This window comes from Thermomyces dupontii (genome assembly GCF_041956625.1).
Source record: "Thermomyces dupontii strain NRRL 2155 unplaced genomic scaffold VTN31scaffold_3, whole genome shotgun sequence".
NCBI classification, from domain to species: domain Eukaryota; kingdom Fungi; phylum Ascomycota; class Eurotiomycetes; order Eurotiales; family Trichocomaceae; genus Thermomyces; species Thermomyces dupontii.
The window spans coordinates 564,570-587,004 of NW_027192309.1; the positions used below are offsets into that span (position 1 = coordinate 564,570).

General features: G+C 53.4%; 9 protein-coding genes across 9 annotated transcripts; 4 read left to right on the top strand and 5 right to left on the bottom strand.

Moving 5' to 3' along the window:
• Positions 1 to 397: 397 nt before the first annotated feature.
• VTN31DRAFT_3654 (uncharacterized protein) lies at positions 398 to 4,081 on the bottom strand (the record flags this gene model as incomplete). The annotated part of the gene is made up of 3 exons (XM_069403957.1): positions 398 to 526; positions 601 to 3,656; positions 3,721 to 4,081. 3 exons carry the CDS (start codon positions 4,079 to 4,081, stop codon positions 398 to 400), a joined length of 3,546 nt encoding a protein of 1,181 aa, XP_069260979.1.
• A 700-nt stretch (positions 4,082 to 4,781) lies between these two features.
• On the bottom strand, positions 4,782 to 6,344 carry VTN31DRAFT_3655 (uncharacterized protein; the record flags this gene model as incomplete). Its single annotated transcript, XM_069403958.1, has 1 exon — positions 4,782 to 6,344. One exon carries the CDS (start codon positions 6,342 to 6,344, stop codon positions 4,782 to 4,784), a length of 1,563 nt encoding a protein of 520 aa, XP_069260980.1.
• Positions 6,345 to 7,068: 724 nt separating this feature from the next.
• Positions 7,069 to 8,091, top strand: VTN31DRAFT_3656 (uncharacterized protein; the record flags this gene model as incomplete). Its single annotated transcript, XM_069403959.1, has 1 exon — positions 7,069 to 8,091. The coding sequence occupies one exon, from the start codon at positions 7,069 to 7,071 to the stop codon at positions 8,089 to 8,091; it is 1,023 nt and encodes a 340-aa protein (XP_069260981.1).
• Positions 8,092 to 8,471: 380 nt separating this feature from the next.
• Positions 8,472 to 9,668, bottom strand: VTN31DRAFT_3657 (uncharacterized protein; the record flags this gene model as incomplete). Its single annotated transcript, XM_069403960.1, has 2 exons — positions 8,472 to 9,458; positions 9,540 to 9,668. 2 exons carry the CDS (start codon positions 9,666 to 9,668, stop codon positions 8,472 to 8,474), a joined length of 1,116 nt encoding a protein of 371 aa, XP_069260982.1.
• A 3,660-nt stretch (positions 9,669 to 13,328) lies between these two features.
• Positions 13,329 to 13,786, top strand: VTN31DRAFT_3658 (uncharacterized protein; the record flags this gene model as incomplete). The annotated part of the gene is made up of 2 exons (XM_069403961.1): positions 13,329 to 13,550; positions 13,604 to 13,786. The coding sequence occupies 2 exons, from the start codon at positions 13,329 to 13,331 to the stop codon at positions 13,784 to 13,786; spliced, it is 405 nt and encodes a 134-aa protein (XP_069260983.1).
• A 53-nt stretch (positions 13,787 to 13,839) lies between these two features.
• On the top strand, positions 13,840 to 15,075 carry VTN31DRAFT_3659 (uncharacterized protein; the record flags this gene model as incomplete). Its single annotated transcript, XM_069403962.1, has 2 exons — positions 13,840 to 13,947; positions 14,020 to 15,075. 2 exons carry the CDS (start codon positions 13,840 to 13,842, stop codon positions 15,073 to 15,075), a joined length of 1,164 nt encoding a protein of 387 aa, XP_069260984.1.
• A 271-nt stretch (positions 15,076 to 15,346) lies between these two features.
• Positions 15,347 to 18,124, bottom strand: VTN31DRAFT_3660 (uncharacterized protein; the record flags this gene model as incomplete). Its single annotated transcript, XM_069403964.1, has 2 exons — positions 15,347 to 17,767; positions 17,837 to 18,124. 2 exons carry the CDS (start codon positions 18,122 to 18,124, stop codon positions 15,347 to 15,349), a joined length of 2,709 nt encoding a protein of 902 aa, XP_069260985.1.
• A 161-nt stretch (positions 18,125 to 18,285) lies between these two features.
• Positions 18,286 to 19,695, top strand: VTN31DRAFT_3661 (uncharacterized protein; the record flags this gene model as incomplete). Its single annotated transcript, XM_069403965.1, has 5 exons — positions 18,286 to 18,328; positions 18,375 to 18,497; positions 18,548 to 18,608; positions 18,671 to 18,807; positions 18,872 to 19,695. The coding sequence occupies 5 exons, from the start codon at positions 18,286 to 18,288 to the stop codon at positions 19,693 to 19,695; spliced, it is 1,188 nt and encodes a 395-aa protein (XP_069260986.1).
• A 133-nt stretch (positions 19,696 to 19,828) lies between these two features.
• VTN31DRAFT_3662 (uncharacterized protein) lies at positions 19,829 to 22,310 on the bottom strand (the record flags this gene model as incomplete). The annotated part of the gene is made up of 8 exons (XM_069403966.1): positions 19,829 to 20,825; positions 20,883 to 21,004; positions 21,052 to 21,325; positions 21,376 to 21,515; positions 21,562 to 21,796; positions 21,848 to 21,921; positions 21,977 to 22,183; positions 22,251 to 22,310. 8 exons carry the CDS (start codon positions 22,308 to 22,310, stop codon positions 19,829 to 19,831), a joined length of 2,109 nt encoding a protein of 702 aa, XP_069260987.1.
• Positions 22,311 to 22,435: the final 125 nt, after the last annotated feature.

Genomic DNA, 22,435 nt, shown 5'->3' on the forward strand with positions numbered 1-22,435 from the left:
ATGGTGTTTAGGGGTGTTGACTCTGTATTATGATTGATCGATTGATGCTGGGAGCTGGAACAGTATGGTTGATGGATAGATAGAGTGCACTTCTCAAAGAGGAGCATCAAGTCTCGATTGGAGTAGTACATGAACATAAAAGAAAAAAAAAAAAAAAAAAAAAAAAAAAAAGAATCAAGCACTGTACAATTGAAACAACCGCTGAACTCTCTCTCAACTCTATTCTACACATCAAACAAATCAAGATGATAAAACAAGGAAATTCTCACGTCTATGCTTTGTGCGAAAGAAAAAGACAAACTTCCCGACACAAACATACCAACCCGAACCCAAGTAGGGAGAGAGGATGGATTGAAATTCATTCATTCGGAGGCTTGGTTCGCGTTTTGTTTATTTTCTAGGTCATCTTCTTCCCGGCGAAATCAGACCAACTCCTCACCTCCGGCGGCACGACGATTTCACCGTCGGGCTTGAGCTGTGGCCGGGGAAGTTTCTCATGCATGCATTGGGCGAAGAGAGTTGCCGTCTACATCGTTCGTTAGCATCATTATTCGGGGGGAGTTCGTTTTTTTTTGGGGGGGGGGGGGGTAGGGGGCATACCTGTCGCTCCATAAACAGCGGCACACCAAAATCAACCGCATTACGGCGCATCACGTAATCCTCATCGAGGAGGGTCTGCCCACGGCGACGCGCGAGGTTGAACACGCCGCGGATGTCGTACTTCTCGAAAACCTCGCGGAGGGCGCGCTTGTCATCGCGCGGGAACTCAATCACCGACACGGAGGCCCCCTGGACGGCCTGCTCGAGATGGGCACGGACGCGGTCGTTGGCCGCGTAGAGCTTGTAGCCCAGCGGGTGGAGGTACTGGACGATCCGCGCGAGGTGGTCGAGGTGGTCGCCGCCGAAGAGGAGACCCTCGCCGGGCTGCGGCACGCGGAAGTTCATGGTGGCCTGCAGAGACGCCCAGTAGGCCTCGACGACGTCACGACCGAAGCAGGCGATCTCGCCCGTGCTGGCCATCTCAACGCCCAGGAAGGGGTCGGCGCCGGCGAGACGCGTCCAGCTGAATTGCGGGACCTTGGTTGCGACGTAGTCGCGGCGGGTCGCCATGAGGTCGGTCGGTGGTGGCACGTCCCGGCCGACGAGCGCCTTGGTGGCGACGTCGATGAAGTTCGTGCCCAGGACCTTGCTGACGAAGGGGAAGGAGCGCGAGGCGCGCAGGTTGCATTCGATGACTTTAAGCGCGGGCGGCTGGTCCGGAGTCTCGCCGTCAACCTTGATGATTTGCATGTTGAACGGGCCGGTGATGTTCCACGCCTTGGCGACCTTCTCGGCAATGTCCTTGACGCGGTCGAGGACGGCCTGGTCCAAGTTCACTGGCGGCAGAACCAATGTCGCGTCGCCCGAGTGCACACCCGCGTTCTCCACGTGCTCGCTCACCGCGTGCACCAGCAGCTGTCCGTTCGACGCCACCGCATCCACGTCAATCTCCTGCGCCCCCTCGATGAACTTGCTGATCACCACGGGGTGGTCCGGCGAAACCGCGCTAGCATTCACCAGCTTCTCCTTGAGCTCCTCGGGGCTGTAGATCACACTCATCGCCGCCCCGGACAGAACGTAGCTCGGCCGCACCAATACCGGGTAGCCCACCTCCTCGGCGAACGCTTCCGCGGCGCTCACCGACGTCAGCTCTCGCCATGCCGGCTGGTCCACACCAATGCTGTCCAGGATTTGCGAGAATTTGTGCCGGTCTTCCGCCCGGTCAATGTCCACCGGGTTCGTGCCCAGGACTTTAGCCCCGCCTTTCTCCTGCAGCCGCAGCGCAATGTTCTGCGGCAGCTGCCCGCCGACCGACACCACCACGCCCGACGCGTTCTCCAGCTCGTAAATATCCATCACCCGCTCGTAGCTCAGCTCTTCAAAGTACAGCTTGTCCGCCGTGTCAAAGTCCGTCGAGTACGTCTCCGGGTTGTAGTTGATCATCACCGTCTTCTTGCCCATCTGCCGCAGCGACAGCGTCGCGTTCACCGCGCACCAATCAAACTCTACCGAGCTGCCGATCCGGTACACGCCGCTGCCCAGGATGATCGTCCCGTGGTCGTCAAACGTCACGTCGTGCGACGTCGCGTTGTACGTCGTGTACAGGTAGTTGGTGTCCGCCGGGAACTCCGCCGCCAGCGTGTCGATCTTCTTCACCCACGGCCGGATGCCAAAGCTGATCCGCCGCGCCCGCACGTCGTCCTCCGTCGACCCAACGCACTGCGCAATCTGCTTGTCCGAGAATCCCAGCTTCTTAGCCTTGAGCAGCACCTCCTTGCGCAGGCCAAACAGGCTGCCAATCTCCTCCAGCTCCTTGTGGCAGTCTACGATGTTCTGCAGCTTGTACAGGAACCACTTGTCGATCTTGGTCAGCTCGTGCACCCGGTCGACGGAGTAGTTCTCGTGCAGCATCGCCTGGCCCACCGCCAGCCACCGCCGGTCGCTCGGGTTCCGCAGTGCCTCGTCCAGATCTTCAAAGTGGTCTCCCTGGAAGCCCACAAACCGCGGGTCCACCTGCCGGATCGCCTTCTGGAACGACTCCTCAAACGTCCGACCAATGGCCATTACCTCGCCGACCGACTTCATCGCGCTGCCAATGTCCCGCCGCACGTGCTGGAACTTGCTCAGGTCCCACCGCGGGATCTTGGTCACGATGTAGTCCAGGGACGGTTCGAAGTTCGCCGTCGTCGTCTTGGTCACCGCGTTCGGCAGCTCCGGCAGCGTGTGGCCCAGTCCAATCTTGGCCGCCGTGTACGCAAGTGGGTAGCCCGTCGCCTTGGACGCCAGCGCCGATGACCGCGACAGCCGCGCGTTCACCTCAATCACCCGGTAGTCCAGGCCGTCCGGCTGCAGCGCATACTGCACGTTGCATTCGCCGACAACCCCGAGGTGGCGGACAATCTTGATCGCCGCCGTCCGCAACATGTGGTATTCTTCGTCAGACAGCGTCTGACTGGGGGCAACGACGATACTATCACCAGTGTGGATGCCCAGGGGGTCAAAGTTCTCCATATTGCAGACCGTGATGCAGTTGTTCGCGGCGTCCCGCACCACTTCGTACTCGACTTCCTTCCAGCCCTTGAGTGACTTTTCCACCAGAATCTGCGGCGCCAAGCTCAGCGACCGAGACGCCAGGTTCTTCAGCTCCTCGCGGTTCGCTGCGAATCCGGACCCCAGCCCACCCAGAGCATAAGCCGAGCGCACAATGATGGGATATCCGATAGAATCGGCGGCCGCCAGGGCCTCGTCGACGGTGTGGCAGGCAATCGACTCCGCGATTGGGATGTTGATCTCCTTGAGAGCCTTCGCAAACAGGTCCCGGTCCTCGCTCAGCTCGAGGGTCCGAATGCTGGTACCGAGGACCTTGACATTGTACCGGTCGAGAATACCCATGTGGTTGAGCTGCACACCGAGGTTGAGGGCTGTCTGTCCACCAAACGAGAGGAAAATGCCGTCGGGCCGCTCGCGCTCAATGACATAAGTCACGTACTCGGGCGTCACGGGAAGATAGTAGACCTCGTCGGCAAGTTTGTGGTCGGTCTGGATGGTTGCGATGTTGGGGTTGATCAGGACGGACTTGACATTGGCCTCCTTCAGAGCCTTGAGGGCCTGGGAGCCTACACCAATTTGAGCATGAATTCTTCCCCATTGAGTGCATAAATCGTTGGTCTGTTCACATACCCGAGTAATCAAACTCTCCCGCCTGTCCGATGCTCAACCCACCGCTGCCAATGACAAGTACTTTCTTCACATCGACGAGATCCGGACTGCGGTGCAGCGCATCACGGGCAAGATAGGAATGCGCATAGGGACTCTCTTGCGCCAGTCGCCGAAGACAACTGGAAAATAACCGCAGCTGCTGCGAGCGCTGTGGATTGGCCGCGTATTGCTTTGTTGTTGATCGCAGGCCTGAGATTGTTGTCCGGGCCGGAGAGTACGTTGACCGCGCGCGCAGCGCCGATGCCGCGGATCGGGCGTCTGCAAGACTTCGGTGACGAAGTAATGAGGCGGCCTGCTGCCCGCCTCGGGTCCAGAGAGCCATTGCGCCGTGCGCGAGAGAGATAATGGCTCTGAATGAACTTTTTCTCTTTGGGCTTGCGGGAGCAATTGAAGCCCGACAGGCAGGTCTCTAGCTCTGCACCCTTGTCTGGCGTTCTTCTCCACGTGCAATTGGCAATCGGCAAACAATCAAAGAATGTAGTTATTGGATTGAAGAAGAAAAGAAGGGCGGGAAAAAGTAGTCCAGTGATATGAGTCACTAGAGAGCTTTTTTTTTTTTTTTTTTTTGCGAGAACCGACAAACGAGCCAAGGATCGACTCCGATAAGGCTCCGGTGTGCGCGTACGGGGTACGGAGAAAGCTTGGCGAAGTTGCTTTCGAGTGCGATTTCGGGAGATCATTTGCAAGTTGCTTGTCCAATAAAAACAAGAGAAAACTCTAGATTTGCACGATATCAGTAACTTAGAGGAAATTGTGTAACAGACCTTGTATTTCAGTACAATCTTTTCCCCATCAACTCTTGGCCAATTTCGTTGAGCAACAAAAGCTTCGCTAACAAACCGGGAACAGAGCCGAACCTCAACCTCGCAAGTTCGTGTCAAGAGCTCAATCGCTAGGTTATGTCATTGTATTCGTCTCATTGATACATTCAATCATGTCAATCACTGTTGAGCCATTGATTGCCCTGAATTCACCATTTCCCATCCCATAACAACGGAATGATCTGTGATGGAGGAGAATCCTCAATCATCCGTAGTAATCCCAATACGTCCATTCAAATCGGACCAAGGCCCTGTGCGCTGTGTCGCAGCTCGCCGCCGTCGCGTCGAGCGCACGTCCGCAGCCCAGATGTCGCTGTCATCCGGGTCCGTGTCTTGAGGCTCATCTGCCGCGTAGTCCTGCTTCAGCAGCCCGTACACGGACCGCAGGGTTTCCTCGACACTCTGCGCCAGCTCCGTCGCCAGCTCAATGCGCTGCGCCACGTAGTCGTCGTCGTGGGACCGCGCTGCGTTGGACGCAAACGCCCACGCCCTGGCTCGGTCAACAACTTCGTCGACGGTCTTTTCTGCAGGCCGGTCTCGGGACCCCGGTGTCGAGGTGATGTGCCTGAACTTGGGCTGGCGTGACAAAAGAGGATACTCGGGAAGCAGGTGGCTCTCGTGAGCAAGCCGGTCGAGGGCATTGAGAAGGGTGGTTCGCTCTTTGCCAAAGAGGCCGGAAAGATAGGATCTCTGCAGGGCCAGGGACTTCTGGATTTTGGAGCCCGGGAAGAGCGCAGCGGTGGTTAACTTCACAATATCGGCTATTTTGAAGCTGGATTCTGTTGCAGGTGGTGATTTTACGATTGGTTGAGAGGATCTAACCTCCACAGTAGATTCTGACGAAGGCAAGGGCTGCGACAGGGCCAGCGCGTCGAGCAGCACCTGCCGCGCATGGAGATAGGACGAATACTGCTCTCGAATCTCTGCCTTGCGCTCCTCTACCAGCTGTAACGTGGGCCCGGTGAGGGCAGACGACATCGGTTCTGTGCTATCGTCCTCCGAATTGGCGTTGGCCAGGTGATCCTCTACCCATTGGACCAGCTCATCACGCGTCCGCTGAAGTGCAACAGCCCTCAAAGTCGCGTCTGAGCCACTCTTTGTTGACTCCTGTAGTCTCTGCGCCTTGACCTCTTCTAGGAGCTTCTGCTCTCGGTCGACTCTGCGCTTTGCCTTGACGACGGCTTCTTCCAACCGGGACAAGAGTTCTCCAATCCTTTCCTGACCATTATTTGATCTTGATGACCGCGGGATGTCTCCCAGATTATCTAGATTTTGAGTATGGACAGACTCTGCTTCGGGTAGAACGTCTGAGCTCCCGCCCCGGAGCTCCTTCAAGCAGCGGTCAAACAGTCGGAGTCTCTCGTATCGGCGTCGTTCGCGGAGAAGGGCCAGGTATTCCGACAGGAGAAGACTGTCCTGGGATTGATCTTGGTCCACTTGAGATGCAGGCCGGGACCGGTTCTGCGCGATCGTATCCGACAGCTCGTGGTAAGCTCTCCGCACGGCCACATGCTCCCGCAGCGCGGTCAGATATTCATTTCTCACACCCGGCACGTCAACCGGTCGCTTCACCTCGGCGATTTCATCGATCGGCACGCAGGACAGAAGGTGCGAGGAGGAATTGGGTGAGTCGTCGGTGCATACGATGTGCGACTGGAGGTAGAGGGTCAGGGCCTGGCGGATCCGTCGCAATTCCTGTCGGGGCCTGAGGTATGGAATGAGCGGTTGCGCCACGGATGGGACCTCAGCATGGCGATTCATCATGCCAATTTCTCGGCAATCAATGGCTTGGGATAGGTAGATAATTTAGTAGAGTACAGGATCTATTTTCTCAGGTAGCCTCCTCTGTCCGCCCGGCGCCCACTGGACGATTGTGAGCTAAACGTTGCGGCCTGAGGCAGTCGGTGGAGCAGTTCACAGCGACGAGACTCGACGGAGTCTACACTATCTGATAGATCAACATTTTCAGCTGTCTTGGTGGTCCTCGAAGCGAGCTGAGCCCCTACAGGTACAAAAGAACTATACTTAGTCGTGTCTACCAAGCAGTCCGGTCTTCCCATCTGTGGAATGAGTCACAACTGCTCGCCAGCGACACGTCCACCCATCTAGCATCCCAGAAACGCGGGCACAAACTTCACGATCGATCGCACGGCCCGACGATCTGATTCTGACGCATGGGCGGCGCTTCGTCGCAGGAAACAGGTTAGTGTTGGTGGTTAATCAGGGCTGCGCACCAGTCAGCGTGCCCAACGTTGGCCCGGGGACCCATTTCACACCCCTTTTGCGCTTCGATGGGTTGCTCTGTGGGGGGACAATCTGCGCCATAAACGAGTCTAATGAAGTCAGAACAGCGCAGCAAACTCGCACTAGATCTCGTGTTGACTCCGTTGATCGTTATTATGTGTAATCGATTCCTCTCTGGCTGCTCCCGCAGCCTGCGTTGAACGTCTCTCCCTCGCTTGGGAGACCAAACACCTCTCCGATCATCATGGCGCTGTTGTCTGAGTCTCGTGGCCTGCGACGCCCGGGAGCGTCGCTGTTGAAGAGGGGCTCGACCAGCAAAGCGCCCAATTCAGTGACGACATCATTGTCCAAGGTCGACTCGCCGTCGCTGTCGCCAGTGACCACCAATGCCAGCGCGGGCACATCAACCGTCAAATCCCCCTCCGTCAAGGAAAAGGATCTTCCACCCGTTCCAACGCCATCCTTGTTGGCCCCTGGAGATACCTTTATTAGTGTTAGCCCCGTATCGCCGCAGTCGTCGTCTAGCAACACTTTTCGACGACCCGCCAGGACGTCATCTTTGACGCCGGCATCGGAGTCGCGATCGTCTGGGGTCCGATCGCCAGACTCATCCGTGCCATCGTCGGCCCCTAAGCCGGCGGTCCAGAGGAAACCCGTCCCTGAGTCCGCATCCACACCGGCGCCCAAACTCGCCCCCCAGCCGGAACTGGAGGAGGAGCCGAAGCGGGAGGCCAACCACCACAATAACAACACTACCTTGCCCCAACCATTCATCGAAACACGGCAAGAGAATGGCGGATTACCGGAGAGGAAGCAACCACCACCCAGACAACGGGACAGTAGACAGCCACCACCATTGTCTCTCAGACAGCACCGACCGCAGCCCCAGCCCCAGCTGCAGCCGCCGGTGATTACGACGACGGATTCCGACAGCACGCAACAAGACCGCGCAAGCACAGACACCCGGAGTCAAAGCGACGGGGCTGATGCCCCAAGCACCCCGCATGGACCATGGACGCCCCCAATGCCGGACCCCTTGGTAGTCGCCCCTCTGACAACAGCACACTACGAGTGCTACCAGTCGCACCGCTCGATGCCGGCGGCCAACAACTACTGGTGCGCAACTCCGTGCATGACTTGCCGGAAAATGGACCAAGAGATCCGGCATCGCTGTGTCTTTTGCAGCCTCCGGATATGCGCGGATTGTTTTGAAGAGCTGCAAAAGGTGCCGTCGCGATCTCTGCGGGTGATGATGGCAGAGTATTAATCGTTTCGTTTCGCTTCGCCCTTCGTTTTTCTCTTCACTTCCGGTTTCAGACTCTCGTTTTATTTCCTTATGCCTTTGATAATGAGCTTGGGGAATTTTTTTTTCTGGCGTTGGAATTTGGACTGATGAGCGGGTTCGCTTGTATGTATTTCGGGCGATATCTTGATGCTGGCCAGTGGCCATTGTACATATGTTCTATTCTTGACATGAAGTATATAACCATCTAGACCGGTGGTGGAAATATTGCTATTTTGGCGATGGTCATGGAACAATTGAATGCATTATTTCTCGAGTCTTTGGGATCTGCATTGATCCACAATAACTACACAAATCAGATACTATCCAGCCAAACGCCACCCATGCCATACCAATATAATCTATCAGTCATGGTCCTCTTCCGTCAAACCAGGACATCCTTCCATGTCTTTGGTCTCATATCGATACTTGCACCAAAAACAGTAGCAGTGCTGCTCCCGCAGATACGTTACTACCCGCCGGAGTCTCTCCGAAGCGTCCAATGAATTGAACTCCTCCAGCTCTGGATCTTCCGGTTCGTCGGCCTCCAGCTCGACAAAAGAGGTATTCTTGTCGGGAGCAGAGGCCCCTATAGCCTGAATATCGTCACGGTCGAGCGTCGGATCCTCGTAGCCTGGAAGATCCGCCCGCGGGAAGAAAGATGACGGCAGCGACGTTTCCCGACGACGTCGCTCCATCTCGAGGCGTTCTTGCTCCTCGCGCGCGCGCACCATGCCACGATAGACCACGGGGATCTGGGACAATGACTTGAGACGAACTGTATCTTTCTTCTTTGTCTTTTGCTGCTTGTCCACAAACGACGACTCCTCACCATCACCATCGCCGTCGTCCCCGCGGACCTCCATCATCTTCTCTTCCGCCTCGATATCTAATTTCTCCGCCACTTTCTGCGCCGCTAGTATCTGCGCCTCAATCCGTCGCTCTTCGCGTTCCGCGCGCATCCGCTCGCGGTATTCACCCACTTCGGCCTTCGCCCGTTTAGCAACCTGCTCCGCTTCCTCCCGGAATTTGCGCTTCTTCTCCGTGTCGAGTCCGATGCCGCCACGATCCTCTTTGACTACTAACCGCAACGGTTCCGCGTGGGCCTGCACCCACTCTGACGCTGACGTAGCCATGGACGAGGAGGAGGCCTCGTTCTCGTTCTCACCGCCCTCGGCGGGCTTCGGCTTCGGTTTTCCAAGTGTGTCGCCTGGTTTGAAGCCGAGCTTGGCCATCATCTGAAACCCCTTGTTGCTGGGGTCGAGCACGCTCGAGGACAACGCTTCTTCACGCCGTTTGGCTTCCTCAGCGGCACGCTCGGCCTTGGAGGGTACCCTGGCTCTTGCCTCTGCCTAGGATGCCGTTCCGAACTGGTCAGTTCGATTTTTCCCTAGTCCATAACTGCGATACCCGTAGGGATTGATATTACTTACCTCGCGTTGTTTGCGGAGCTTGCGCTGCGCAAAGGTTTCCCTCTGCGGTGGTTCCTCAATGATCATGGACATGTAGTCCTCCTCTTCATCTTGGGGGTTCTCATTTTTGGCACCATGATTCCCGGGCATGGCGGCATCAGCCACTTGTGCCCGATGCTCAACAGCTCAACTGGAAAGGTCACAGAGAACAGGTTCCAACTATCCCAACCAGCAGCATGTGACGGACAGACAGCTCCAAGCTACAGAGGAAAACACGTGACCACAAGTGATTAGTCTAGCTTGCAAATTTTAGTCATGACACATGAAAATTGAAAGCGAGTAGTGTAAATTTTGAGGAAACATGGAATCGCAAGAAACTTTTGCCTGAGGCACCAAAGTCATGTGATCAAGGTGCCCTAATATATAACCCATGTTTGTCGCGGTGTACGGGGAGGAGTATTGACTTGCCAGGTTGCTTACTTAGCTAAGGTGTGTTCTCCGGTCTCGATTTGTGTTGTAGGTTACGAACGTGTTTGTGTCGTATGTTTTGTGAGATCTTGATCAGATGCAGGAACTAAGGTGATAGCTTTAACCTGGTAGAGTACCTACTCCGTACCGGTAGTACTCTGCTTGTTTGTTCTGTGGGTTCAGGATTCCTCCTCCTGATATGTGCCCAGTTTTAGTATGTTGAGTAGGCTGTTAGTCAAGAACATAGAAGGGGCATTGTTCCATAGTCCGAACATAGAGTCTGCCTCTACTCGTAAAGTCCGAGGAACGAGTACTTCATTCCGCCCCGAGGAGAAAGCGTGGGTACTCCTCAGTCCCAAGGTAGAATGTTGTTCACCTCAAGATAAGCAAACCAGTGGCATAAAGACTTCCTTCCATTCAGGTAATGTATTGCCTATCCTATCCTTGCCCTAGATAGCTCAGGTCGATGATGCTCCTCCCGGCTCTATAGTCCAGACCTTTCCTTTTTTCGAGAAACCTCAGCGACATTACCTATCTACTCTTTGGACATCAGAGAACACTGTCCTTTGCAAGTTTAACAAGATGTTTCTTGGCTATATTCTGCTTGCTCCTTTATGTTTGCCCAATCGTATCATGTTTGCTGGATGGTACTTGTGGTGACCTCATCAACTGTCTCATGGGTGAGTTCTGCCCGCGGTTTCGTGTTGTTAACAGTAACACTCTCTTTCAGGGGGTATGGGCGAGTATTTACAGCTCTAGACGCAGATGTGACTCGATATCTGGAGATGCGTGCCTCGTTGCCACCAGAGCGCTATTTGACGAAATAGGCCTCGACTCGGCGTTTTTCTTTCGGCTGAAGTTTGAACGTAGGTGATATCTGATATGAGTCCCATATGACCAATATTGTTTTGAATGGTGGATGTCCTAGCATTTCTTGGGTGTTTGTTTGGGATATCTAGAGATGTGTTATTCAATTTGGAGATGCCGCATACATTGCCGTTCTCCGATGATTGCTTAGATGCTTCCAGGTTTGATGCTTATGACTGTTGAGTTTGAGCCTCGGTTCTTTGCAACGAAAGAATTACCTGCGAGAAATGCAAGCCGGCCCTAGTGGCAGCATTTCTGGATTTTGTCGAATGATCAAGGTGTCGCCCGTTCATGATGTAGGTGGACTTTTGGACAGCAGTCCTTTTCTCTAAATATTGAATGGCCTGTTCCCTGATGTCGTATGGTCAATGATGGCTGTCAGTTTCAGATCAATAAATTCCATCATACGCCTTTGTCACAGTCTGGATGAGCTCATCAGAATCATAATAAGAGATGATGCTGGAGAGCCAATTGCGAGAAATCTTTGGCAAGAAGCCCACTTGATTTCGGCGATTGGAGGTGCATCTTCTTGCTCTCCGGCTTCTCGTGCAGTGCCTAATGTAGTTCATGTAGGCTAGTTCATTTGGATCGTACCGGAACTTTCAGTATGGTTTTCTGTTTGTGGTTTCTCCGAAAATAGGCAACCTTTGGGTAAGTTAGGGCTATGAAAGGCGTTCAACGCCTGGTTGACTTTCATAACCTTAATCTAGTCCCATTACTTGCGTGGGGGCCAGCCTGCGGATGTTCGGCAGTAGCTCCCATTGGCTGACCCGGCCTTTCTGCTGCTTGATCGACGATCATACTTGGAAGGTTCAGTTTTCGGCAGACATGCACAGTCATGAGTCCGACAGAATGGTTCCAGATACGGAGTAAGTCCGGAGTCATGATGATAAATACTGCGTGCAAGAGTTCTCCATACGGGGACGGTCCACCAGTAGCCCTGCCCTTGGGAGTTGGGGCTCTTGGAGTCGTTGTTCGGATTGTCGACCACTAGTGAGTGGGTTATGACTGGTCTGTACTACAAGTATTTATGATTCACACGGCCCCCAGCATCCTATGTACTACTTTTTCTAGTACTATTAGCATCATTTCTATGCAAATGTACGTGATAATGGATTTCCAACAGTTTTTTGCCCTGTCAGAGAGTGGATTAGTGATACGTTTCGTAATCTTATCCATTGTGACGTTTTATGCATAACAAGTAGTAATGCCATCAATTGCTCGGGGGATGATTTGGATCAGAAGCAAGGCTGGCCCTGAACATAGTAACGAGGGCAACGTTGGAACAATGGTATCGGGAAAAGAACTACTACTACTAACGATGACACTGCTGAAGTAGGCTACTAGGACTGTTGTATAAGGTAGTAAAAGACATGCCTATTATGAAGTGCACGATTATAAGGGAGAGTGAGCACGTCTCCAGTCTAACTTTGCAGCTAGCTTCCAGGTCATGCGAGAATGTGGCACTGGTGGACCGAAGCCATAAGCCATAGGTACTAGGACATACTCGTGGGTACTCGGTACATGCGTAGCGAGTGTCCGCCGAAGTTGCAAGGGCTTCTCGTCACCTGAAGATACAGTACAGTAGCACGATGCACCAATGATTCTGATTCAGCCAATCATTGTTGATCTATAAAAGTCAATCTCAAACAGTTGGCCACTCAGCTATCGAGATTCTGGATGGAAATTGTCGATCTTCCGTCTGGGGCCTGAAGGGACCAATCGTGATGCTTGTTTATCAAGCACAGATGCTGCTTTTCTCACTGTCATCCACTCATCATCCAGAAAGAAAGCTTGCCTTCAAAGACCCAATCAATTTTCATTGTCTTTGTCTTTGCCATATTTGGCAGTAGGCTGTTTGGCACTTATTAGGTAGTTATGTATTAGGCTAAGCTACGTGGCTTGTCACTTGCCAGGGCTTCCGAGAGTACTAGTATATTTTGCCTCCGGAGAATGTACGAGTCAGAGTCTTCCATTAACCAAATCATTGTCAGGAACGTTTTGACTCATCTTCAAACCGTTATCAATGAAAGCCGGAAAGTTAGTGGAAGTGTACTCCGTCATTACTTAATGAAAGTACTGTAACTTCCCGGACAGATTTATGAACGAATAAGATGAGGATAAAGTGTGGATAATCCTTGTTCAGTGCATAAATAAACAAATGTGCAGTGGAAATACGAAGTATCCAAGGGGCCAAATAATAACAAGATGAAAGAGGCTCAGCATAAACCCTTGCTTCAGGAAAATTGCTCCGTCATAGCCTCAAACCCGAAACACGGAGCGGCTCGATTCATTCTCCGTACTCTGTACCTTACATGCCTTACGCTTACTTACATGGGACTTTAAATCTCGCACTCCATACTTTATCATTTATTAATTGAGACCTCTCTCAGCGAAAAATGATCCGGTGCCCGCGGGAGCCAGGCTCGCAGCAGTCGAGACGAGAAAAGTCGCCGCCGGACGGCTTTAGGCATCATGCGTGCCTGGTACTCGCTCCTTCTGGTGCCCTTCGTCGGCGCGGCATCGGCAGCCAAGGCCCCCGTGGTTGAACTCAAGTATGCCTCTTATCGCGGTAATATTGTCGACGGCGTCGCGCAATGGTTTGGGATGCGTTATGCCGCGCCGCCGGTAGGCGACTTGCGGTTTGAAGCTCCGCAAGATCCGGACACAGAGAACGGCATCGTGGATGCAATGAAGGTCAGCAGCGTCTCACACCCTTCCCAAATGGAACTCTGACCATTTCTCTCCAGCATGGGAAGCTCTGTATCGGCTCCAGCACAGCTCGCGTCGGGATAATCAGTCGGAAGACTGTCTCTTTATCAATGTCCAGGCACCGGTTGTCCCTGCACAAAATAAGTTGCTGCCCGTTTTTGTCTTTTTCTCTGGAGGCGGATACAACTTCCTCACCAAACCAGTGGACGGCTCTGGCCTGATCAAGGCAAGCGGGAATAACATCATCGTGGTCACGTTCAATTACAGAGTTGGAATGTATGGATTCCTGGCGTCGAAGGAAGTACAGCAATCCGCCAGTCTCAATAATGGCGTCAAAGACGCGATCAAGGCCCTGGAATGGGTGCACAAGTATATTTGCAAGGTTCGTGTTTTCTTTTCTGGCTGTCTCTCTTGAAGTAGTTGGTTCTCTCCTTAGTATTGACAGTCTCCCCAGTTTGGCGGCGACCCCAACCACGTCGTCATCGGAGGCAACAGTGCCGGTGGCTCCATGGTCACGCACTTGATGACTGCAAATAATGGCAGTGAGGCGGTGTCCAAGCTCTTCCATGGTGTCATTCTGAAATCTGCATCCTTCCCAGCGCAATGGACCGTAAAAGAGAGTCAATACGTGTACGACAAGATTGCGAAGGTCACAAAATGTGATCAGGCAAAGGACTCTCTCGACTGTCTGCGAACCCTCCCGACCAACGAGTTGCAGAAGGCACACCACAGCCCCCCATTGCCCGGCGCCGATCGAAAGACCAAGTTCCTGTACGGGCCGGTGATCGACCATGACCTCATCTCGGACTCCACCCTTGGGTTGTTCCGTCAAGGCCGCTTCGTGCGCAAGCCCATCATTACCGGCCTCGTCACGGACGACGGCACCTCGCTCGAGCTGGACAAGAAAGTGGATGAAGTGGACGAGGGCATCGACATCCTGCGGGCAGAGTTCCCAACGCTCACCAACCAGCATGAGGCCAAGGCCAGAAAATTTTATTTCCAGGATAAGACAAACACCCATTCCAACGTCAAACACCCTGGTGGTGAAAGGACGTACCGCATCGATTACACACGGAACACCGAGACCGCTTTTGGCGAGATCCGCTACGTCTGCCCGGAATTCCTTTTCTCCAAGATCCTCGACAAAGACCCCGCGACGCGCAACAAGCACTGGACCTATCTCTATGACGTCCCCGAGGGTAAGGGTGCCAATGCCGTCACGCGGCATTCTGCCGAGTGCGCACCCCTCTTTAACGCCCCGAACGTGATCAGCCACAACAAACTCAGTACCAATGCGAAGGCTATGGTGCCACTCAGCAGGGATACTGGACGAGCTTCATCCGCTCGTTCGATCCGAACCGCCATCGACATGAGGGGACACCGGAGTGGAAGACCTCTGCGAGCGGGGAAGGACAGTCGCGACTGTGGATCCGCAGAGGGAAAACGGCCATGCACACGGTGCCTAGCGAGCAGCAGGAACGATGTGAGTATTGGCAAAGTGCGGACTTGAGGCAGTGATCCTGGCTAGCTTCCCGCTCTCCGTACTTTCGATTTCTGTAAATGTTCATTGTAGTCGATGTACATATGAGGTACTATAGATGTACATACGAGCTTCGAACACAGATGATAGAGTTATGATGACGCTCGGAGCGATGATTCCATCAGACCTGTGGTTCCCAATTGCTTGACAAGTCTCTATTAACCTGAACGCCCAATATGTATCATCAGCGAAACAAGTACATACAGAAACCCTGCCACCGGATAGTACAAATTCTCGGATATCATCTCTTGCCCTGCCGAAGCCTCTTCTCCCTCTCGTATGCATTCTTCTCCCGGCCCTCCTCCGATTGAATCTCCGCCACCAACTTCCGGAACTTCCTCTCGTACTCCGCATCGCGCTCCTTCTTTTCCCGCAACGCCTCCCGGGCAATGAAGTTCGCGTCCTTGCGGAGCTCGCGCATCGCCCCCTTGCGCTCCCGCTTGTATTCCGCTTTGAGCCGGTTGGCCTCGGCCCGCTCGCGGTTTGGATCGTAGTGTCGGTCCGGGTTGAATTCGTCCTCGAACTTGGGGATCGCCGTCTTGATGGCCAGAGGCCGATGGTAGTGGAGGAGGAGAGGCCGCCGCGCTTTCTGCGACGCGGCGGATAGGTTCTGGAGCTGTGTGAGGGTTGGTTTGATCGTGTCCGGGAGGATGTTGGCGGCGAGGAGGTGTTGAAGGATCGGAATACCCGGCTGGATAAGTTCTTGGAAGGCGCTCTTCTCGCGCCAAAGGTCGGCCGCCTGCGAGAGCAGCGAAACGATGGTTTGGATCAGGCTGAGTTTGAGTTCTTCGGCTTCCTCGGCCGAAAGATCGTCTCGGCTCTGCGCGTCCCAGATGCGGAGTTTTCGCGGCGCGGCCGTCGTGTCTGTTCGCACTTTTGTGGAGAGTCTCACCGACTTCTCGGGTTCTCGAACCAAGAGCGCGCCCAGGTCTGCGGTAACCTTGGTAGGAGCCAACATGACCAGAGCATTGAGACAGTAGTTGATGAACTCGGGCATGTAGCGTTTGGCCAGCGTTTGGTACTGGATCGCCAGCGACGCTGCATAGGTCCCGGTCACCAAGTCGCTCACACCGCTGACAGTGCTCTGGCCGAGGTATCGTGCAATGCACAGATTCGCCGGCGTGACCACCGGATGGAAATGATCCGATGTCGGAAAAATCATGCCAATGCCCGTCAAAATGATCAGATCACGCGGTTGGAGGTCCAACGGACGCTCGTTGGCCACCTCGCGGAGATGAGCACGGAAGGCCTTGGCGACCGGCTCGCTGTTACTCTTCGCCATTGAATGGACATGACGCAGCAGGGCTTCCAAGACCGAGAATGGGGGGTGATCGGCTTGCTCGGCGAGGTATGCCACATGCTCGACCAAAACTGCCGAGAACCGACCCAATTTGGCCTTGTTGTCGGGGTGTAACCGTGGGTGATGCAGGGCTCGGATGCGCTGCACGACCACATGCACGTCGTCATTGGAAACGCCCTTGAGGATCTTGACAAAGTCTTTGTGGCTCTCAGGGCAAGGATAAGTGTATGCCAAGTTATCGCTTCCTTCGGTCTTTGAGGCCTCCAGTGATTTGGCTAGATCCTTGGCCATTTCATCATGATCATCTTCCTCTGGTTCCTCGTCTTCCTCCTCGTTCTCGTCCTCACCCTCTTCCTCACCCGTTTCGTCTTCGTCGCTCCCGATTAACGACGCAGTGGAGTGTGATTCTAGATCAACCAGGTCCTCATCGATAATGAACTCGTCCTCATCTTCCACCCCCATATCTTTTCGCGGATCGGGCTGAGAGAGTCCGAACGCCTTGGCATCGTCGGGAATTGGCACGTCTTCCGTTCCGCTCTGAGCCTCCTCTGCCTCGGATTCCTCGTCGTCCTCGCCCTTCATTCGGCGGAGTCGCTCAGCTTCGAGCTGCTTTAGTCGCTCCGCCTCTTCTTTAGCTTTCTCTTCCTCCGTCTTCGTCCGGTCCGTCGGCTTGGATCGTTTATCAAACGCCATCAGCTTCAGCCGCATGTCGTATTCCTTATCCTTGTCCACTTGGCCACGATCCTGATTCTGTGAAGAAGCAACGCCACCGGCGTCTGCTTTCCCTTCCTTTGGAGGTTCCGGTTGGGACGGCGGCTGCGTTGTCCGCAACACTTCGAATAAATCGCCAAGGCCTTTATCTAACTGAGTTCGTAGTTCTGCATCCTCCTCCCTGGCCTTTTGCCGCTCGTATCTGTAGAACTTGGACTTGGCAATGATCTCTTTCATGACTTCCGCCTTCGACTTCTTTCGTTCCGGTTGCCCTTCCTCGTCTTCCTCATCGGGACCCTCCACACCGTCCTCATCAGCAAAATGCACCTCTCGCTTGCGCTTGCGACCAGATTCAGAACCGGACCCGTCGTCGCTGGAAGCCTCCAAGTCGTCATCTTCAAAGTCATCGTGCAGTTCCTCATCGTCAAAGGACAGAGCCTGCCCTTTGTGCGTCAACTGCACCTGCTCTTCCGCCTCATCTTCGAGGTTGAACATGGATTCTTTTCTCAATCTTCGCTGACTCTCCCGCGCGAATCGCTCGGCGGCTTTCTCTTCCGGCGTCATCGTTGGATCATTTTCGCCGAAACGTCTATCCACAATTCCACCCACGCGGTTCCTTGAATGAAGTTCTTTCAATAGCGTAGCCCGTCTCTACGACACAATGTCAGTTTTACCGATGTCTGGAGCCCAGCGGAAAACATAATATGCAGTAAGACGCACCCGCTCTTCTCCTAGGGACTTGGTCACTCCCGGCCTTGCAAGCCCACCGGCCTGGATTGTGCCATTTTTCGTCGTCACCTCGAACTTCCGGGTTCTCGCCGACGCCTTAACTTCGAATGGATTGAACTTTTCCCGAATCGCCTGCAACGCCTCCGCACGCTTGATCTGGGCCTGCGCATTTGCGCCCGACTTCGCATCTTGACGGCGCTTCTTTTTGGACTGCGGCGGGCCAATGAGGCCGCTCTCGCGAAGAGAGGCCTTCAACTGTTTCAGTTGAGAGGGCGGCATTGTGCTGTGGCTTCCACTGCGCAGTCGGACTGAGATTCTCGTTTGGAGCAGGTAAAAAAAAAATCCATATCATTCTCACCGCCTTCCAGTATAGGTCTAGTGTAGTCCAACATTATCTATTCTGCCGGAAGGGTCCCGCAACGTCACTGCATCGAGCAAAGATGGGGTCGATATGGAGGAATGAGCTGCTATGGTTTTGCCTTGGTGAGCAAACTACGAGGTTTGAAAGGATGTTGGCTCACATACACAGGGGCATCACTCACTTTAATTGTCACTCGCGGGGTCATCCAGGACCTGTACCAGGTCCGGAAAGAGACACAAATCAAACATGAGGAGAACAACGAACGCATCATCAGCCAGGGGACGGAAGATGGTATCTGCTGATTCCCTTATCACGACATGACTATACTCTGACAGTCAAAGCCCTTCGGTTAGAAACGCTCCAAAAGCTGTCCGAAAGCAGCAACTTCGACCTTCGATCAGCGTACGTCTTGATGCGAGAGTCATCATAAATAAAGCCTGATGGATTCTGACACGTCGGTTTAGCGCACTGAGGATTGTCGCCGAGCGGTCAACGAAAAGCTCGACACGGGATCTTCTTTTGCAAGACGTCGCCAGCAAAGAGCGTCGACGGAGAATCAGAGCCATCAATGCACTCTACTTTCTAGTCTCCAACCGCTCTCGTGAGTATCACCCGGGAATTCACAAACGCTTATGACGCTAATTCACGATGGGTTCGATTTATAGTAAATCGAATCAGAGTCTCCAGCCGTTTCTGCGACCTCGCCACCTACAACGCCCTTCTCGACTGCCTCTGCCATTTCCTCAACGAGCACATTGAAGAGACTACTCAGACAGAATCGCCTATTCTTCCAAAAACGAGACCGCCCGGCGAAGCTAAAGCAATGAGTGTATTGAACATCCTCCTCCCGGAGAGCATCCCGACGGCGCTTGAAGCCGGGGTGGTCAGTCGCTGGTTGTCCAGGTACCCATTTCCTTGCTTGCATGCCCCCCCAGACGCGGACTACCCTCGACGGGACGTCGCATGGTTGTCGAGAAACTACTGGTCGGATGATCCAGTGATGGGCTCAATCATCTACACCCTCGAGTGCCACCCGGAAGGCAGCAAGCAGTTACGGAGGTATGGGTTGATGGAAAGCGCGATTACGGAGGGGACTCGCGACGACTACCGGGATGAAGATGACGAAGATGACGAAGATGACGAAGAGGATGAAGAGGATGAAGAGGATGAAGAGGATGAAGAGGATGAAGAGGATGAAGAGGATGAAGAGGATGAAGAGGATGAAGAGGACGACGAAGATGATGAGGAGGAGGAGGATGGCGACGATGAGGAAGAGGATGAGGGGGAGGATGATGACGATGATGCGGAGTTGCAAGGGAATGGTGGGTGGACGGTGAACCATGCGAATCCGGGGCTGGGTAGTCGTGCGCAGGTCAACGACTTGGATGAGCAGGCGCTTCGGCGAAGAAGACGAGAAGCCATGGTTCTGAGCGAAGGCGGCCATCCGTTTCGCAGTGAAAATATTATTCAGCCCCGGTATTCGATGTAGGATAGATCTGCTTGTCATGTTCATCCCGACTGTGTACCATTGACTATACATATTCTGTAGTGGACCCATGATACCCATTTTGATATCCCCGCAGTTCGCACCTACCACTGTATAGCATGACATATGAGAGTGTTCATAAGCCCATCCAAGTGGTCTTGCTAACATGATCCACCTTCTTCTTTGTAGGCTTCACCATTCCCAGGGCCTTCAACTCCGCCAGGGATCGATAAAACCGCATCAGTGCGGAACGCTCATCGCACGCTTCCTCATCCTCACCACCGATGATCGTCCAAAACGCCTTCCAGAGATCAAACACATTGATCAACGATCCTGACTCCAAGTACAGTTGGTACAGGATCGCAGTCTCGGGTTGGCGGGACGATAGATTCGTGTCCTCGGGAGATTGAGAGTCGGAGGAAGGGGAGACGAGGTAGTCAAAGGGAGAGCGGAGGGCGCGTTCGATGGAGAAGCGGGCGCGTGGTGCAAAGGTGTCCTTGAGAGGATTGCGCAGGTCAAAAATGAAGACTTCGTGCAAGAAGAGGGTGCTGGGTTGAATGAGGACGGTGTTAAGGTACGTTTCTAGCTTGGAAAGGAAGTCTTCCAGGAGACGGGTGTATAAGATGTCCCCGGAGGTAAGCTTTTTCTTGCCCTTGCTGAGATTTATTCGTTTGTTGGTAACGGTGGCATGCACGGTTGACGTCTGGTCGTCGTGTTCGCTTCGCAGAGGACCACCGCCGGAGGAGTGTTCTTTGATCAGCGCATCTAGACCCATTCGGCACTTTTCGAGATTGGGCACATCGATGACATGATCGCTCAAGGCTGTCAGGAGATCTGCGAAAGCGCTGGAGTCGAGCTTCCGGGCCTTGATCACGATGTCTGTCATGATGGTCATGGAGTCCTTCAGATCGCCAGAGATCGCCCGAATGAGCAGCTCGGTCCTCGTTTTTATTTGCGGTACTTGTAAAGTGGTTTGAAGAACCTCCACCGCTCTGACTCCATCGAAGAGATTTTCCATTTTCCGGAGATTTCTCTCCAATGATGAGATGACTTCTTGAGCGAGGGCAGAGTCGTCGTCTAGAAGTTTTCGAACATGCTTATACTTGCCTTCATCGAGTAGCTCCTCACAATGTCTTTCCAAGATCAGTCAGATGAACCTCTCTATCCAACAGATTCGTCCTCTGACTTACCGCCTGAAAGATGCGAGGTTTCGAATGGCCTCGCAAAGTTCTTTTTGTCGAAGTGAACGAGATGCCTGATCGGATAGGAGCACACTGAGCGGATTCGCGAAAAAATGGGACATGTACGCATACTTCACATGGTCAGCGATAGAAGCAAGTCGCGTATGAAAAGGCTAACCTTGACTTGCCGGATAAACGATTCCGGGCTCTGGAAGTGATCTTTTGCACGCTCAAATAGATGGGAACTGAGACTTGGTCCAAGCCATAGCCTTGTTTGTTGCCCGGCTTGCACGACACTGTAGATCTGGTCGACAGAATCCCCAGCATCGTGAATTTCAAAATGTTGACCCTGTAGCAGGGCAACGGTCGAACGGGGCAGTCGGCCTTCAAAGAGCTCGACCGAAGTTGCGATGCCAAAGAACAGCGTGAAGGGGATCCGATCACACCATGAGCTAGGACTTCGTCAATACGCTTCGGTCAGGTTCATTGACCAAACACGCACCTGATCAATGACAGCAGATCGATCAACACACCCTGGTCTAGCGCCTCACTATCTCGGAATGCTAAGATAATCCTTTCCACGCTCTTCTCCTTCACATACTCGTAGAGTATGTTTAGATCGTAAGGGAGCATCCGAGGGCCCTACAACGATCAGCTAGAGATACCTAGTGCTTTGCGGTATCCGTACCGGCTTGTCTGTGAAAACCCGTTGATATCCATCGTTACCCTCAGTACTAGTCACGGCATGCCGGATGATATTCCGCAACACCGTTTTCAGATTCGGTGCATCGCCGGACTCCAGCAAGACTACCTGTCCTCTGACTTCTGCTAGCAGATCTTGATGCAGTCTGTCCAAAAGCCGAGAAAAAGCTGACACATTCGACCCGATTGATACCAAGGCTGTTGGTATACGGCCTCCATATCTTATATCTTTTTAGCATTTTCGCAATGGTGTCAAGTGCTCTCTCACTTACACTTCCGGAGATGCATTGTTGACAAAAGATTTGATTTCTTGCAGTATCCCGGAGTCCAGCTCCTGCAATACTTCCTATTTACTAGTCAGAAATGAGTTTTTTATGAGAGAATAGAAACGTAATTTTCACCTTGCAACGTTTCTCCTGTGTTGCCCATAACCGCTCAAAGGCCGATTGTCTCAATCGGACCAGATCAGGAGGCTCCTTTCCGCCAAGGAGAGGTAGGAAGATCGAATCTTCAACTTGCTGCGAAGTTTCCTTGGATCTTTTACGTTTCTTCGAAGATCTTTCTTTGGCACCATCTCGAGGTTGTTTTGAGTGGTATATATACACGCCCTGCCTTTGTTGGTCACACTGAACTCAATGTATACATGTTGGAAAGGTTTCAGCTGGGGTTACCAACCTGATTGCTGCTCTCCCCATCCCACAACCCCAGGCCGTCATCATTATTTGCTGGATCCATCGCGACCTGGAACAGCACTGGAGTTGTGAAGCTCCCATCATTGCAATGCGATGAGATGGGTCTGGTAGATTGATTGGCGCAAGGAATTCCACGCTAGTCCAGAAGAGGAATGTAAAAGACTGGAT